The sequence below is a fragment of the Vanessa atalanta genome, chromosome 21 (assembly GCF_905147765.1).
Source record: "Vanessa atalanta chromosome 21, ilVanAtal1.2, whole genome shotgun sequence".
NCBI lineage: Eukaryota > Metazoa > Arthropoda > Insecta > Lepidoptera > Nymphalidae > Vanessa > Vanessa atalanta.
This window is the reverse complement of record NC_061891.1, coordinates 199,437-217,667: the sequence shown is the minus strand read 5'-3', so window position 1 is coordinate 217,667 and position 18,231 is coordinate 199,437. Positions and strand designations below refer to the sequence as shown.

General features: G+C 35.6%; 3 protein-coding genes across 7 annotated transcripts in view; 1 reads left to right on the top strand and 2 right to left on the bottom strand.

Annotated features, from left to right (window-relative positions):
* Window positions 1–3,937, bottom strand: part of LOC125072250 (neurobeachin) — a 420,639-nt gene extending 416,702 nt beyond the window's left edge. The window contains exon 1 of the mRNA XM_047682786.1: window positions 3,674–3,937. Coding sequence (XP_047538742.1) covers window positions 3,674–3,832 — 159 coding nt within the window. The 5' untranslated portion in view covers window positions 3,833–3,937. The remainder of the gene's footprint in view (window positions 1–3,673) is intronic.
* A 574-nt stretch (window positions 3,938–4,511) lies between these two features.
* On the top strand, window positions 4,512–13,058 carry LOC125072379 (septin-2). The gene is made up of 9 exons (XM_047682999.1): window positions 4,512–4,609; window positions 4,932–5,049; window positions 7,273–7,415; window positions 7,622–7,808; window positions 9,785–9,903; window positions 10,455–10,647; window positions 11,061–11,224; window positions 11,418–11,555; window positions 11,741–13,058. The coding sequence occupies exons 1-9, from the start codon at window positions 4,580–4,582 to the stop codon at window positions 11,906–11,908; spliced, it is 1,260 nt and encodes a 419-aa protein (XP_047538955.1). The 5' UTR covers window positions 4,512–4,579; the 3' UTR covers window positions 11,909–13,058.
* A 2,135-nt stretch (window positions 13,059–15,193) lies between these two features.
* Window positions 15,194–18,231, bottom strand: part of LOC125072382 (GAS2-like protein 3) — a 60,762-nt gene continuing 57,724 nt past the window's right edge. For all 5 annotated transcript variants that reach the window (XM_047683005.1, XM_047683003.1, XM_047683007.1 and 2 more), the window contains 3 exons: window positions 18,055–18,167; window positions 17,451–17,579; window positions 15,194–17,280 (listed from right to left, as the gene is read on the bottom strand). In XM_047683005.1, the coding sequence (XP_047538961.1) occupies window positions 16,288–17,280; window positions 17,451–17,579; window positions 18,055–18,167 (1,235 nt within the window). In that variant the 3' untranslated portion in view covers window positions 15,194–16,287. The remainder of the gene's footprint in view (window positions 17,281–17,450; window positions 17,580–18,054; window positions 18,168–18,231) is intronic.

Below are 18,231 nucleotides of genomic sequence, written 5' to 3'. Positions count from 1 at the left end.
TGTCCTGCTTTAAATAAGGTCTTGGATGACTCACTGGATGCGATTGAACTATTTTCTGCCAATACATAGCAAGGTTGCGTACATAGCAAGTAAGTGGACGACTACTTCATTAAAAGTTTTGATGACAAAATATATGTCACGAGCTTTATATTTTTATTGTTTTAAAAACGATTTTATTTTATAGGAATATTTGATATCTTTACATACAAGTCGCAGTTTTAGTTTTCCAGGTGTATGATGGGGCAAACTTAATATATTTCTTATACATATGTATTTATTAATATATCAATTAACTCGTCGTCAAGTTTACCTAACTCTATAAACGAAAGCACTTAAGACTGTATTTCCCTAGCCGAGCATCACGGAGAGCCCTTGACGATAATTCTGTGTCAGTGGCGATAACCCTTTGAAAAAGCAACGGTGCATAAATTTCTCGCTTCGAGAGGACTCGAGTGTTTTCTTTTTGTTAATTTTTTTGACAAACGATCGCTTTTCGCACACACAAAATATATAAATACAGATATTGTTTGGGTTTTTTGCAAATTTTTTACATTTCATTTGTACAGTTGAACTGTTTTCCGATCGCACTTTATATCGCTGAAACAGATTTCAATCTAACCGCCCAGATGTTTAATCTTCTCCAAGGTGTCATTTTAATGCGTCATTATTATTGGCGAACGAGCAAATGCACCCTTTCACTGATAGTTACACTGGCTCACTCACCCTTCAAACCGTTTTTGTTACTAAGTATTGCTGCGCGGCGGTAGATTATATATGCCTAAATCCTACAACCAGGTAAATCTGCAGACTATGGAACCAATTTCCACAAACTGTGTTCCAAAGTAACAATATAGACAGACCTTTATTGTAATTCAAGATTCAAGAGGCGGATAAACTATCACAAAGGCCGGCAACACATTGGCAGTTCCCCTTGTTTTGCAAATGTTCATGGGCGGCGGTAATCACTTAACATCAGATGAACCGCCTGCTCGGTTGCTCGGAAATATAAACACAAAAAAACGATCAGTCGTTACTCTTTCTACCTCGGTCATAACGTCACACGTCGCCGAAATTGCATAATGCAGAAGATCAAGTATATTTAATCATATCGTTTAATGGTATTTGTAGTTAAATTGGTTTGTGAATGTATATTATTTTTTAATTAATAATAAGATATACATGTTTCATTAGTCATACGACGGACACAACTTCAAGTCGGTTTTTAAATGCATGTCATTTTGAATACAAAAGTTGACGAATACGAAATACAGTTGAGTGGCTTGTATGTAGCGAGCTGTATACGAGTGGTGACATTGGTACTTATATGGGAAGACCCATATTAGATACCTATTGTTTATTTTTATATTTACAGCATACACTGCCAAATATACAAACAAAACTTTATTACGAGACGTTACTTTTTTATTATTGTACATCACAATTTATAGTGTTTTAAGCATCTTTTAGACTTTTATTTTAGACTACTGATAATAAGTCTCAGTTATGTTTACCCTGATTCGTAGAAAACTAAAATAAAGAGACGAAAAGACTGTATAAAATGCCGTGACGATTTACTATTTTTTCTTACTGGTACTTTTTTTTATTAAATAGTGTCTGCCAATAAAACGGCTACAATGTTTAATCTGGATCGTAAGCCCGACGGAGCCTTAACTCGGTTAGTTCATTGCGTATTTCTTTATTTATTGTGTTGTGACTTTTCCATTTTATTTCAGACTGACAGGCGAGTAAAGGGCCACCCGATGGCACGTGTGAATAGATATAAACCACTTCTTACGCTGTAAATGCGCCGCTAACTCTTGTGCCTTTGATATCACTGGCTCAATCAACACACAAACCGGAACACCGAAAAGCTTGGTGGTAGAATGACCGGTGGAAGACCCATCCAGACAGATCTACATAAATTCTTACCACGATATATGCTTATTTGCATCAACGTTGAGAACGATGTATATTTTTATTCTATTGTATAATTCTAAACTCATTTGTTCCGTGGAATCGGAGCCTAGAAATAAATTGATAAATAATATATTAACACTTATACGCAAAAATGAATTACTATTAATAAAAACTATTATAATGAATATGTATCAATTTCATTACGACAAAGCCGACGCTATAATAAACAATAATAAATTGCCCGCGACGGTGTTTTTTATTTACATTGATAACATTTAAATTAGCCATAGTCATTGAAAATTTATCTGTAAAAAATCAAGTAAATATACAAAGTTTTAATAAATAGAAAAAAAGCATGACGACATTCAGTAACTAAGATACATTTACTTTTTCTTGATAGTTAAGTGGTCGTGGGCTACCTTATAGTAAGTAATCACCACCGTCCCACCACACCACCATCATAAACAGAAACATTTGAATCGCTGTAAGAAATATTTAAATTTTAAAAATTAATGATTAGATTTAGAGCTTTGAACAAAACATAATATTGATAGACATATATATACCGGAATAAAAATTAAAACGAACTATATGTACGAAGTTCGTAATCCGAAATCCGTAAAAACATTCGATTTCCGCTTCGCTTACTTCGCTATCGTCGGCATTTTTAGGGTTAATTACTTGTACGAATTATACAAAGTTAATAAAATTCTTTAATCTTGTCACTGTGGATTCGTTAATACAGTCTTACAAAAACTACTAGAAAAATGTTCGTACATTACTTTGTTTAAATACGTAATGGACTGTGAAGATAACACAAAGAGAGAAATAATAAAAAAAATACAAACGTAAGAAAATTGTACGGGACAGAAGTAGGTATGTACATTAGCCTGTTATTGCGTAACAAATTCTTATTGGATTGCATATGACGATAGGTTTTATCGGTTAAATTTACAAGAAAAGTTACTAATGAAAAATCACTTAAGACGATAAGGATGGAAAAAAGTTAATTTTAATAAAATTACAACAGTAAATTATTTTAAAAATGTTTCCCCTTATATTTATAAACGAGAACCTAACATAGGTAATCATTCTATGGAAATATTTTATATCTTTTTTTAAGTAAAAGTACAAATTTGCGACTAGCGATTTTGCGGAGTAGTATACCTTTGAAATGAATTTATTTAGGAATCGTTTTATCTTTCAAAGTTTTCTATAGTGTATATAATCGAGTCACTAAAGAATTTTACATATTTGATATTGCTAATGTGTTATCATTTTTTATAATATCCACATGATTTTACAAAACATTGGCGGCAAACACTTACATTTAAATACAAAACTAGTCCTTATAAATCTACCTTTAGCACTGCAGGTTTAGTAATATTACATAATCGTATATTATTTGTATGCAAACGCCGCCGTCAATTTCCAATATAGTTATCAAAATAAACAGCGATTGCCGGCCGCTGGAGGCCGCGAGCTCGGTGCGATTCTACGATTCACGACCTAACGCGATCGATAAAAACAATGAAAATAGACGCGACATTTCGCTGATATCATGTTCTTAAGAATGGTCAACCTTACTGACATAATAATGCCTTAGCTTGAGGCTTCCAAGCTTATAAAAATATTGGCTTAATGATAATAAATAGGTGAAATGCAGTAACCTTTCTTAGACGAATCTAATAGGATTCTAGGTTTACTAGTCGTACAATTATAGCGAAATGAATATAGGAAACTTGTCAGTACTTACCAGGTGCAGAACAGTATTCACCACCTCCCGGTTGGTTACCTGTCCGACTTCAATCAGCCCGATAAGAACTGCAAATTTCAGGCTATCGTTGGTCGTCATTCTGACGACTTCCTCAGGTCTTTTAATGTCACTAAACGGTGGCGATTTAAGGTCCGCCATAGTTTGCTATGTCACAATTCACTAAATCACAATTTTAATTTCCACTCGCGACGATAAAATTCAAGAAAACATCATTTCATCGGCTCACATGATAACGCACCAATGTCGCTTTCTGCCATTTTGGATTAAGTCAATGTTGCTAGAAACAATAAAATATTAAACCATTTTATTCACTAATCGATATTAATTAAAAAAATGTTGAACATCAAAAGTACAAATTAAATTAAAATAAAACAAAATGTCTTAATATCATATTCTGAGTGAGATTAAACTATACTAAAATTAACTACTTATAACACTATTTTTGCAATATTATAATAATGTGTTTGGCTTGAATAAAATATTTCGTTTTTGTTTCAATTCTCAATTAATGGTTATAATATATTTTTTATCACTTATGTCATAAACAGATCCCAGATAATTTTACGTTATAAAAGGGAGAATGTTAAAAGCTTGCAATAAGCTCTCAATGCAACCAATATTTAAAAACATCAAATTCTAAAACTGTACAATATTAAATATTCTTAATAATTATGCTTTAAAACAAAAATTTCTTATTTTAGTAATTGTTATGACATGATAATTTTTTTATAATATGAAACTCTAGTTTAATAATTTTATCTGAGTATTATCTTTATTATGTTGTGTGTAATGATACTTGAAGTTCGTGTGATTTCACCAGGAATTAGAATCAGGTTAAACGCAAACTAACTTCACTTTGTGTTAGTCACAGACAGTCCAGCAAACATGGCGGCCATTGACGTAGAGCCTACAAAAGTAAGAATTGAAATTAGTCTTGCAAAGATAGTATATTATTTACTTCCTTTTCTTAAGCGTATACATTTATTTTTGTTAGTTTAATATATATGAAGATATATATTTGTGTATATTCAGCCTGGATAACTTTATATGTTACCCTTGGGCGTTCTACGCAAGCTTCTACTGTTTATAAATGCAATTATTGGTGACTTGAAAATGGCTCTAATAAAATAATTTGTATAGTATTCGTTTAATTCATTCATAAAACATGTTTTGGTGCAAATCAATTGAAAAGTACAAACGTTCTTTATAATGACGGTTCTTGTAATATTCAATTTAGATTGAGGCTGCGATGCGTACGCTCAAGTTGTCGGGGCATGTCGGCTTCGACAGCCTGCCAGATCAGCTGGTAAACAAAAGTGTTCAAAATGGATTCGTTTTCAACATCCTGTGTATAGGTAAGTGGTGAATCACTAGTTAATCGCCCACACAAACGCTTATCTCCTGCGACCCAGTAATGCAACACTGCAGGTTGTTATAAACCATTAAAGTTGTCACAATTTGATTAAAGACAATTACGAGGTCTAGCTATAAGCTAACTATAAACAACTTTTTGTCTCAAATTCGTACTGCTCAATGGCTTTACTTATTAATATACTCAAAAATATCATTAAAAATAACTTTAATAAACCCAAGTAAACCCAGAATACCCTATAAAAATATATACTACCACATCCAACTTGTTATAATTACTTTTAAAATACACATTATGTTAGTTATCTAGTAAAAAAAAGGTATATGTATAATAAATATAGTATTAAAAATAATGAGGTTATACATATTACTGAATGCATAATTTCGTTATATTTTTACATACAATTGGATCTTCTATAGAGCATAGACAGAGAATTTAAAATTATAACATGCCATGACTATTTTAAAGCTCAATGGCTTTACTTATTAATATACTCAAAAATATCATTAAAAATAACTTTAATAAACCCAAGTAAACCCAGAATACCCTATAAAAATATATACTACCACATCCAACTTGTTATAATTACTTTTAAAATACACATTATGTTAGTTATCTAGTAAAAAAAAGGTATATGTATAATAAATATAGTATTAAAAATAATGAGGTTATACATATTACTGAATGCATAATTTCGTTATATTTTTACATACAATTGGATCTTCTATAGAGCATAGACAGAGAATTTAAAATTATAACATGCCATGACTATTTTAAAGTTAAATAATTCTTCTGATGTAGCTTCTATAATCTTTCACAGTTCTATTTTTGCTATTGAAAATGTGATAGCTAAATCTAATATACATATTTAATTTTATCTTAATATGCTTATATGCTACTAGCCTTTGCCTGGCGTGCATTGCAATGGTTCAAATGTTTTTATAATATATTATAAGATAGTTACAAGTTTATATTTGGGTAAGTTGTAAACATCATCATCATCCTCCTGCCCTTATCCAGATTTTACTTGGGGTCGGCGAAGCATGTCTTCTTTTTCCATACTTATCTGTCAGATGTCATCTCACAAGTAACATTCTTTCTAACCATATCGTCTTTCACACAATCCATCCATCGTTTCTTGGGTCGTCCCCTACCTCTATATCCATCCACATCCATTCTCAAAACCTTTCTCACAACATGGTCCTCATTCCTCCGCATAAATGCCCATACCAAGACAGCCGGTTTCCAGATAGCTTCTCGGTTACCGGTGCCACTTTCAAACTTCCTCTTATGTACTCATTCCTTACTCTATCCATTCGCATAACACCACACATTCCTCTTAGCATTCTCATCTCTGCCACATGCAATTGTCTTTAAGTCATCCCTTTTATAGCTAAACACTCTGATCCATATAGAACAGCAGGTCTGACCATGGTCTTATAGATCTACCCCTTAAGTCTAAGAGGTATATGGGGGTCATAAATTGTTCCCGTAACCTGCCGCCATTTCATCCACCCTGTGTTAATTGTAAACCAGAAACTTTGAAATTGTCATATATTTTTAATTGTGTAATTCTAACATTGTTTACAGAAATCATGAAGTGATGAATCATGCCATTTTATGAGTAAAACACAATGATGTTACATGTTTCCTTCCTCATTTTAATTTAATTATTTCAAATTATCCAATCCAAAAACATTCTGCAATATATTCCACCTGAGTAGTAAAAATAAATAAAAATAAATAATATAATATTTGTAAAAAAATGACACATTTAATGTTGACAAAGCTGTTATCAGTCTAGTCTAGCTTTCAAACTAAAAGTAAAGTGGATACATAGTTATATTATTTATGTACCAGACTGAATAGTGTTATTATTCAGTCAATTATTAATAAAGATAATTAGCGAACAATATACTAGAAGCTATACTACTATTAGCAAATTGTATGGAATATGTAAATCATAAGGTTTGTTTAACTTTCTGCCTGATTAGAATAGTGTTTAAATGGTGCACTGATAAATAATTAATTTTAAGTACATTTTTATTTAAAATAAAGATGTAACTTTGGTTGGGATAATATATTTTATAACAAATACTATATATTGTAAATAAAATTAGTTTAAATTGTTTTTCTAATAAGATTGAAATGTATGTGTACATAATATATCTTGTTCAAATTATCAAATGCCTTCTTTTTAAAATAGGTGAAACTGGGTTGGGAAAGTCAACTCTGATGGATTCTTTATTTAACACCAACTTCGAGTCTTCGCCAAGCCCCCACAACCTACCAACTGTGAAGTTGAAAGCACATACATATGAGCTACAAGAGAGCAATGTTAGACTAAAGGTAAAGATACAGTTATAATCTTAATTTATAGGCTTAGAATAGTTGGGATAGGATTTTTATGTGGAACCCTGAAGGTTGATTGATTTCAAATTTACCCTTGAAGGAACTTATCGGATCTTGGTACAAAATGAAACATTTTAGATTGAAATTTACAAATTAAAAACCAAAGTCACATATAGACTGAATTAGAATGTCAATGTTTTCAGCTCACAATCTGTGACACAGTTGGCTACGGTGATCAGGTGAATAAAGAGGATAGTTTTAAAGCTGTGGTGGACTACATTGATGCACAATTTGAAGCATACTTGCAAGAGGAACTCAAGATCAAGCGTTCACTCCCCTCATACCACGACAGCCGTCTGCATGTGTGTCTATACTTCATTTGCCCCACTGGTGAGTATGTGAGAATATATATGTAAAATTCACCTAATTATGTATAATATTTGAATACTTATTCGCTTTCCTGATCATTGTCGGGAAACCCAATCTGACTAAAGGAGTTAAATTATAGGCCACGAGCTATGTTATAAAATTTTAACTAGTATATCTTGCAATGACAAACAGTTTGAATCCATTGTTTAAACATGACAACATCGGTGAAATATTCCAAACATAAACAGTGTTTCGACAACATTCCGAAAGTGTGTTACCCCTCTACGCCGCCGCGTCGGCACGCTTTACGTACTCAAAGGAAGTGAAGTAGCAACTTTCTAGTTCAATGGGACATTTGGCCAACTTATAGAATATTTTATGCTCGTCCTTGACATTCGATCGCGTCGCTCGCGATGCATTCAGAGCGCGCGCGCCGCGGGGCCGGCGGGCGGCGGGCGGCGGGCAGCGGGGGGGCGGGCGCGTCGGTTGAAGACGCTTTCACGCGTGCTTAATTGGATTCAAACAAAATACTGAGAGTAAAAAAAAGAGTTGTCTCGATTTAATTTCTTTTTTTAAATATAATTCAAATAAAATATTTCGTTAAATTAAAACATATTTGAACTGTTTCTATAACATGAAATGTGAATAGTTGAAGAGTAATATGTACCAGCTACGTAACGAGGAAAACGTATCCGAATGGTGTATAGATAGCTTTATGGGCTGACATTAATAGCGGCTTGCTGACATTGATTAGCTTTTGCTTTGGAAATATAATGCACTTGATGTGCCTACTGACGCACTGCTCTCTAAATGAGATAACGAACTCGATAGCTCTGGGAACAGTATAGTTGTCTGCGGAGAATAACCGCAAAAAACAATCAATCTTATTAATTTCGTAGAATCAGTATTTTAAACGGAGCCACAATCATGGACAATGATAATTGTGTACGTCCTGTGCTGTGGTTGTTTTTAAGATTTTGATACAGGTTTATATAAGTAATACTATGTCGTCCGGGAATAGAGAGGTTTGTATCAATCTTATCTTATCTTGTTAATATACAGAAATGTCTTTGTTCCAGGCAGACATCTTTGTTGATAACACATGCTTGGTTCATTTGCGCGTAGCATAAATATCTTATCGATTGTTATATTTTCTAATTAATTCTTACTAGCTTATTTAAAGCATCCGTGAACTGTCACTAGGTTTCTGAATTATGTTCACTGAAACCGATAGCAAAGTTTTTAATTTGCCACCATATGGGTCAATGAACCAAATCTTTAATCCATTTTATAATTGTATATTATAAAATACTATATACGTAACTTATTTTAGTCATAAGGCTTTTAAGTCCCTGTCAAATCCATAAAAAAACCTGAAAATTATTGTTTTTGTATATAAAGTTTTCTGAAACTGTAAATTTGCAAAAAACCCTTTGCAATGCAACCAAATGCAATAGATATTCGTTATAATATTTAGTTTGCTGCAGATCTCATCAGACCAAGGTCTTTTAGTGAGTTATAGAGAGATTTTGCTGGTATACCTCTCACCTTCTCTTCCACCACACCAAATTGTTAACCAAATTAACCAAATGGTCATTGTTAGTTTATGAATTTTGACTACATTTTTATTTGAAGGGTGAGTGAGCCAGTGTAACTACAGGCACAAGGGACGTAACATCTTAGTGCCCAAAGTTGGTGGCGCATTGGTGATATAATGGTATTATTTCTTACAACGCTATTGTCTATGGGCGGTGGTGACCACTTACCATGAGGTGACCCATTTGGTCGTCCGCCTACCGCTATCATAAAAAAAATAAAAAATCGTGTGATCTAAACATATAGTTTCGCTTCCTATGGTACAGACAAGTGTCATTAGAATCCACTTCAGAGAGGAATATTCATTGTAATAATCATAACATTAATTTCTCTTTGTTAATTTTCTTGTAGGTTGAATCATATTTATTTTTAATTATAATGACTGTGGACAATATTTTCAGGGCATGGACTAAAGTCCATTGATCTGGTGTGCATGAAGAAGCTGGATACCAAAGTGAATATAATTCCTATCATCGCTAAGGCTGATACGATTTCCAAGACTGAGCTGCAAAAGTTCAAGGTGAGCTTATTTGTAACAAAAACAAATGTACTCAATGCAATATTGGATATTGGATTGATTACAGCAGCCAGTCAATATAAATAATGTCAAATTCCAGACATTTAGATGATTAGGATTGTTAATACTATCCTAACCTTCTAAAGATTTTTTGTATTATTTTTCTTCATATAGGTAGAAAAGCTCTTGGCCCTCTTTAACTTCATTTTCCCCTTAAAAAGTTAAAATTCACTTTTTAATTTGAATACAAAGAAATACAAGTCCTGTTAATTCTATATTTAATTTGGATTTGCTGGGAACTCTACTCTATGTCGGAGAACAAGCGGTCCAAACCCATGTTTATATAATATTTATATACCAAGTCACAAAAAATGCGCTTTTCTTTTTAGAAACAACACATTGTCTTGCAAAAGCAATACACCTTAAGATTAATTTGCTCCTTTTTGTCCTTGGTGTTTTTTAGTTTCATAAAAAAAATAGATTACTGATAAGGTTTTTTACATAAACAGCTTATTACATTTAAGCTTATGAAATTTGATTTCTTTCAATTTCAGTCAAAAATAATGCAAGAGCTGCAAGCAAACGGCGTGGAGATCTACCAGTTTCCCGTCGATGACGAGTCCGTATCCGAAGTCAACGGCACCATGAACAGCCACATACCCTTCGCCGTCGTCGGCAGCACTGACTTCGTCAAGATCGGCAACAAGACCGTCCGTGCGCGACAGTACCCCTGGGGCACCGTGCAGGGTGCGTAACATTCAGTCGATACCATAGTGAAATACCTAGGCGGATGCGCAAATGTGCCTACTGAAGTTTATTGTTCACCACTGCCTGACTGAAGTGCTTTAAGAAATATTAACCATTCCTTGCATCGCCAGTGCGCCAACAACCTGTGAGTGACCACCACCGCCCATAGACAAAAGCCCTGTAAGAAGTTGTAACCATTCCTTGCATCGCCACTGCACTAACCTCGGGAACTAAGATATTAATGTCCCTTGTGCCCGTAGTTGCACTGGTACATACACTTTTCAAACTAGATCGTACTCTAGTATATCAATACTGAGTACTGCTTAGTTAGTTAGTCGGCAGGCAGGCTGGCACAGAACCCTAATACCAAGTAAATCATTCGATATTAATGTAACTTGAATTGACACATTCAGTGGAAAACGAATCCCACTGCGACTTCGTGAAGCTGCGCGAGATGCTGATCCGCACCAACATGGAGGACATGCGCGAGAAGACGCACGCGCGGCACTACGAGCTGTACCGGCGGCGCCGCCTCGCGCAGATGGGCTTCTCCGACGTGGACGCCGACAACAAGCCCGTGAGTCCGGATTACATCTGGGAATTTTCTATCGTTATTTGCATATTTCATGTAGCATTCGTATAGCTCGTCTATATCTACGTCTCATCGAGGGCCGTTTATTTTAGGAAAAGTAAGATCCTGGAGGTTTTCATTTTTACATGAAAAAGGAGTTATTAAAAATATTAATGAGACTTAATCATTCGGTTCGCAGCTGTCGTTCCAGCAGACGTTCGAGCAGAAGCGCAGCGCTCACCTTCAAGAGCTGCAGCAGAAGGAGGACGAGATGCGGCAGATGTTCGTGCAACGCGTCAAGGAAAAAGAAGCCGAGCTCAAGGAAGCCGAGAAAGAGGTCAATCCAACTAAAAACGCTTTGTAAATAAGCCAAATTTTAAAATCATTCAAAGTATCTATTGTATAACTGGTCTTTTTCGTAATTACTGGACTGCCCTCTCCAAACTAGAAACTATTTTTTACCAAAGGAGAACATTTGCTTGTTCTAATTCTAAGTAAATAACAAAAATATTAAATTTGTAGCTTCATTCGAAGTTTGACAAGTTGAAGAAGGACCACACGGAAGAGAAGAAACGTCTCGAGGAACTTCGCAAGAAGATAGAAGATGACACGATCGAGTTCAACCGCCGCAAGCAGCAGTCGGCGCAGTCGCACCACACGCTCACCCTCGGCAAGAGCAAGAAGAAGTAACAAGCTGCGACCGTCACTGGGACTACCGCCCACGGCACTTGTCAGCGGCAGTGGTATTCCTAGTTCCTAATATCACAAAGTGGCGAACTTCCTTTTTTTTGGTTCAGTCGAATTATTTGTATACAGTTCAGATACGTGGTTCTTTTTTTATTTTTTGCCAAAATTCAGTTGAAGTTAAAACCTGTGTTACTTAGTAACATTTAAATCTCAATGAAAAATTGTCGTAAACAAAACACGGTTAGTGTTGAAAATAAATATAACATATATAATCTGCCATGAAATTATTCTTAAACGCCTAAAGTCTGAAATTTTATTATATTATAAATCTAATACACCTAAAAAGTAACTAATTTGCTGAAATAAAATACCTGATTGAAATTAAGGAACACATATGATACATTCTTATAATTATGATATAGATGCACTAACACAAATGTTGCATTCAAATGTAGAAACTATTCCATAATGATAGTGATATCTGAGTAACCACCTGATACCGAGAAATGATTCTCAAGTCTCGTAACAGACTTAAATTCTAATTTTGCACTTAGCCATATGTAAGTTATGAAATTTTATACCAAAATTTATTTATACATTAGCCCTAGATTAGGTTTTTTAGTTATAAGCAATACTTGTAATAATTTTATTTGTATCGATGTAAAGGAACTATAACAATGCCACTAGAGACACTTCAATATGTCTAATCTCACAGCCAATATAATACTTAGAGTTGGTTAATGATAAAACATGTTTATGTTTGAATAGTTTATTGAGCAAGTGTTGCTCGACGACATCGCTTACACCACATAAGTATTGGTTAGGTAACGCATTAAGGATAAAAATGAACGCGATGAACTCGATTACCTTAGGTATACCGTTTATGTATGTATGTTATATGTACAAAATTTGGTGACCAAATTATTTTCTATGGAAAAATTATCCCGATTGTAACGAAAGCTGCAAGCGGTGCAAATGTGCTTTGACTGATACAATTCTTGAATATAAGTTACTATAAAATATATGTTGTATCATTTAAAATACCAGTACGCTTGAAAACATGAATAATGCTCTCTTTATTAAATTGTTAAGAATAGTTTGACAAATATTTGTATCATAGGAGGTTGCATAAACATTTATTTTGCATTTAATCATTCATTCGTTATCGGTTATTTTATTTTGTAATTACATATATAGTATTTTGAAAATTTGTATTATTTTATAGGAATATTTAAATAAACCTAAAATGAACGCTGTGTTTTTTATTTCGAATCCCCTGATATTATGCGATTAGACCAGTGGTGGAAAAACTTGTTTAATAGGGAGATACAGAGTTTAAGAAATTGGGGCCAGGGCCAGAGTTATATATTAAATGCATTTTGTGTTAAAACCTTTAATCATAATATTATAAAAATATTACAGCATGTACACTTGTGTGTAATTGCCCCGCAACACTTGAACCAAGCGGTTAGTTTAGCTTCACCTATAGGTTATGCATCTATTGTTGTACAAAGTAGAATCTACTCTACTCGACCATGCCGATGGTCCGTCGGCAGGCGGGCCGGATTAAATACTTTCGAGGGCCGTACTTTGCCCATCACTGGAATAGACCAACGAACCTTACGTATTATATCTATAAGTAGTATCTTACATAACTGATTTAATGTTTATAATTATTCTTGATAATTGCTTATTGTTTTCATAATTTATGTAATAGACAAGCTCAGATTATTTTTATTTTGTTAATTATATAAATTATCCTTTAAATTAAAATAAAATTGTAATTGTGTAATATCCTCCTTTTTTTCCTGCTGCTCTAATAATGTATATTATTTATGAGTGGAAACTTGATTGGCTTGTGATTTAATTTGTATTTGTTAATATTAAGACTTATTGTACTGTTTGTTTCCCAAATAAAATAAAATAAAAAAAATTAAAAAAAAATAAAATAAGGCTGCCTGTCCACTGACCACTGGTGCGGAGAAGGGAGGAGAGGAACGGAGCGGAGCTGTGCAAATGTTGACCTATCAAATCATGTGAAATTTAAACTGCTTCAGTCAATCAAGTCAAATTCCAAATCACGGCACGCGTACATCAAAACGGCGCGTTTGATTTGCATTTTTTTGTTATCTGTATACCAAACAAAAGTACTTACGGTTAACGTTAAAAACGCAGACCCGCGATGTTTCACGCGGCGCATCTCAGTATGTCAATGTATCGTATTATATACAGGTATAGTTATGTAATGACAGTATATTTTTGTAATAATTTGGAAACGGTAATGTAATAAAAGTAGTTCTCGACATAATATAGTTTATTCAGCTCGGTCGCCGCACGCGCCACACGGGTCACACGAGAGACACCGAGAGAGGCTGCGGCAGGGCGTAGGCGATGGGCTTGAACATCTTGTTGTAGTAGGTGTAGCGGCGCCGGTGCGGCGTGACGGACGCGCGCAGCGGCACGGCCGGTAGTGGGGAGCGCCCCGCCGGCGCCGGCGCCGCGCGCGCGCCGCACTGCAAGCCACACGACCGCTTTACGAATACGTCCGCCTCGGGCCCGCTTGCAGTCACTAGCGGGCCTAGGCTTACTATAATATTTTAAGAAAGATAAAAATGGATTGTGACTTCCAGTTGCTTAAATATAGCCACTAATTTTAGATAAACATGGAATCGAAGAAATGAGATGTTTTAAGAGGTGATCATTTTGACAAATTTTCCTTTATCCTATTTATTGCTCTCGTTGCGGTATACTTGCATACACTAAATAATGTCTTGTAAAGTACATAATATGTAATCATATATCCATACATAGGTAGAATACAAGCCATTTTCTGCGCAGTGAAACGTGTGTGTCGGTGCTCACTTATTACAATAGATAGGTACTATTGCTGCCCTCGGTTGAAGTGTAAACTTAGAATCACCTTTCTTTAACTGATTCTAATAATTTATTAGAATCAAATGAAGAATAAAACAAATATTACTATTAGTGAATTATTGGCACTCAAACCTTAAGCATGACGAATGAACGTTTTTATTTAAAAAGTCAATTTGTGGAACAAAAGCTTTGTTCAGTCGGACTTAATTTTATTAGGTAAAGTGATCCATTGTTTATCATATAATCAATTTAAATAGCCTTTAAGCTCTAACAAGGTAACATATCTTTTTAATTACTTTGTGTATACAAATTATTGCAATTGCAGTTTGTAGTGCAGTAAAACGATGGGTGAAGAGCTGATAATGAATTCGTGAGGCATGATATCTTAGCTTCTAATGATTAAAACAACGGAAGGCAATGCATATCAAAAAGTTTATTTTAACCACATACAATGTTAAAACTGTTGGCACAATATTGCATAATGGTAGATCGGCAGTTACGAGTTGTTGTAAATCAACGGGTCTCACTTTACCCAAATTCTTTTTTTACATGGTCCTAGTTAGTTACATGGTCCAATGATTTACTAGTTTTAAGCTTAAAGTCAACTTTACCGATTGTTAACGTCTCGTAATGTGAATAGTTCCCGTTGGTGTACACAATTCGTGAATATTTGGTTTGAGTAACATTCTTAGGTAAAATTTCAATTGTATCGTCTTCTAGCTAGTGCTTGTCTATCTAAGTGCAAAAATATTTTATATCCTTTCATTGTACGAAAATAGACGATGTGTGGACATTTAATATTGTATAGTTTGTACACTTAGGTCTCTAGGTGCGTGAGAACACGTTCTGTTACAAAATACGACATTTATAAAACATTGATAATACAATTGAAATACAATAAATAGCACGAAAGCGATACAGTACAAGTGCTTCTACAAATACAATAAGCATAATTTTATGTAATTACTTGAATTACAAAACAAACGATGGAAAATCAATTCAGTAGTGTGCCTTCCAAATATATAATACGTTAATAATACCAACATGCAAACATTACTTCTATACATGAAATTATATTGAAAAAAAAAGACTTATTCTCGAACTTAAAAAAATATAAATTAATCATATAATTATTGCAATTGGAAAGTGACATTTGAATTACATAATTATTATTAAAGATTAATGATTACAATTATATATAAAAATCATTATGACTAGTCTCCCGGTAGCTGGAGTAATGATGAATGTTTTAATAATGATTATTGCGTCTACCCACTACTAGGTGATAAATATGAGATTGCTTAGGAGATCTAAATAACACTTACTGACTATCTTACGTGAGAACTAAATGTCTAATAATTGAACTTTCATCACGGGGTTCAAAAATTTCACAGCGAAAAGCCCGCGCCGACGTTCGTTGATTTGTAACTTACATACTTCTATCGCAGTAACCCTAATTACCGTCAAACTTTAAAACTAATGGAATGAGGAATCAAACCGTGGTAAAATTATCTGGGCGGAATCTCGCGGGGCGGGGGACTTCGGTATTTGGCTTTAATGTGTAAAAATGGCTTTTTTGGAGAAGTGTTATCCGCTATGCTAGCTTCGAGAGACAACCGGATGCTCTCCTCAATCGCGGCCTGCGTTAGCGAACCGTTAGTCGTCACGGACGAGCTCTTGTTGACCGGCTTAGAGAAATCTACCGGCCCCGCTAGGCTCATGCTACGCGTCTTCTTGGCGTAACCGTTCATTAAGGATTTTTTAGGTTCGTTAACGGGAGTCGAAGCGAGGCTCTGACTGCGGGTCTTTCGAGCCGCGGTCGGTTCGGTCGGAGTGCTAGCAATACTGGCGCTCCGGTTCTTCTTGACCTGGTTCAATTTATCGGTACCACAGAAAGCCTTCCTTTCATCCCTCTGCGCGTTCGCTAGGCTCGTACTTCTCGATTTCTTAGGAACGTTAACTAAGGCATTCGAAGTGAGCGATTTCCGCAGCTCCACGGGCGGCGTCCGGACCGACCGGCCGGTGGGCGTGCCGGGCGTGCTGAAGCTCGCGGGGGCGGACTGCTTCCTAGCGCGCGGCGCGGGAGACTTCTTCTCGGCCGTCGCGTCCCTGAGGGGGAGCGTCAGGCCGGCCCTGTTCCGCGCGGGGGACGGCTTGGGAGGTGTGGCGGCGCGGCGCGGCTCCGGCGGAGAGCCGTGCGCGCTGCCGGGCCGGCTACTGGACCGGCTGGCGGCGTGCGGGCGCGACTTGCCGTCAACGGGGGAGGCCTTGCCGCTGATGGACGAGGCTTTGCTATCTACGGGGGAGACTGTGCCGGCGAGCGAGGGCTCCTTGGTGAGGGAGGCCTTGCTGCTGGCAGGGGAGGGCAGGGACACGGGCAGTACGTCACGCCGACCCTGCGTTACGAGCCGCACCTGACAGGGCTCGTGGCGCGACAAAAAGTGCTCCAGCGTATCCCAGCCGCCGCCCACGCGCACCATCATGTGTCGACCCTTCAGCAACTGAACAGCGAAACGAAGCGTTTTCATATTATCAATATCAAGCATACGTAGAAGAAAAAATATTAAAATAGGTAGCTTAGTTCTTATCAAAAATTATTAAACAAGACAAATTTGTGAATACGGAAAAAGTTAAGCATATCAACTTATTCATGTTAACTCTAATTACTGACCCTTATGAAGACATTTCGACCGGCGATGTTGTAGCGTCCCTCTCCGACCTTCTTCACCTTGAGTAGCTTGGAGCACTTCCCTGAGCCGCAGTTGCAGCCCCGCTCCATAAGCCGTGTCACCAGTTGAACCTTAAGAGGGCCGTTATTTTAGTTAGGTTTTTTAAAATACATAGAATTATAGGCCTTGCCTGAGGTGCATATGTCACAACATAATTACTAAAAATCTTTTGCAACAATAGTGTAATTATGAATAAACTCAATAATGTAGCCCCAAAGTGAATTTAAATTTAGTTTACGTCATATTATTAAACTATAACTGTTTTACTTGCTTTTTATACTTTCTGTTTTTGTTTTTATTTTTAATGTAAGTTGTCATTTGTTTGTATTAATTTTAAGTGGTAACTTGAATTTATGTTTTTGTTATATGTATTTGTTTTTTACTATTAAGTGTAATTATAATTGTTTGTTTCCCAAATAAATAAATAAAAGCTTGATGAATTATCTTTTAAATTAAATTGGTAATTTTATCTACATTTTTAACAACAACATAATTCATCTATTGAGTTTTGCAAGCAACGCAAAGTTCTGTGTAAAGTTTTCATACTCGTTTATCCAATTCATTGGTGGGTTTGAGAGGCACGTCGGTGTCGGTGCTGCTCTCCGTGTCGCCCGACTTGGTGCTCTCTGCGTCCACATTGTCAGGCACAGACAACTCAGCTAGAATATTAAAAAATATGTTATATTCTTTACTCTAAATTTCCTATGTTATTTTTACCACATG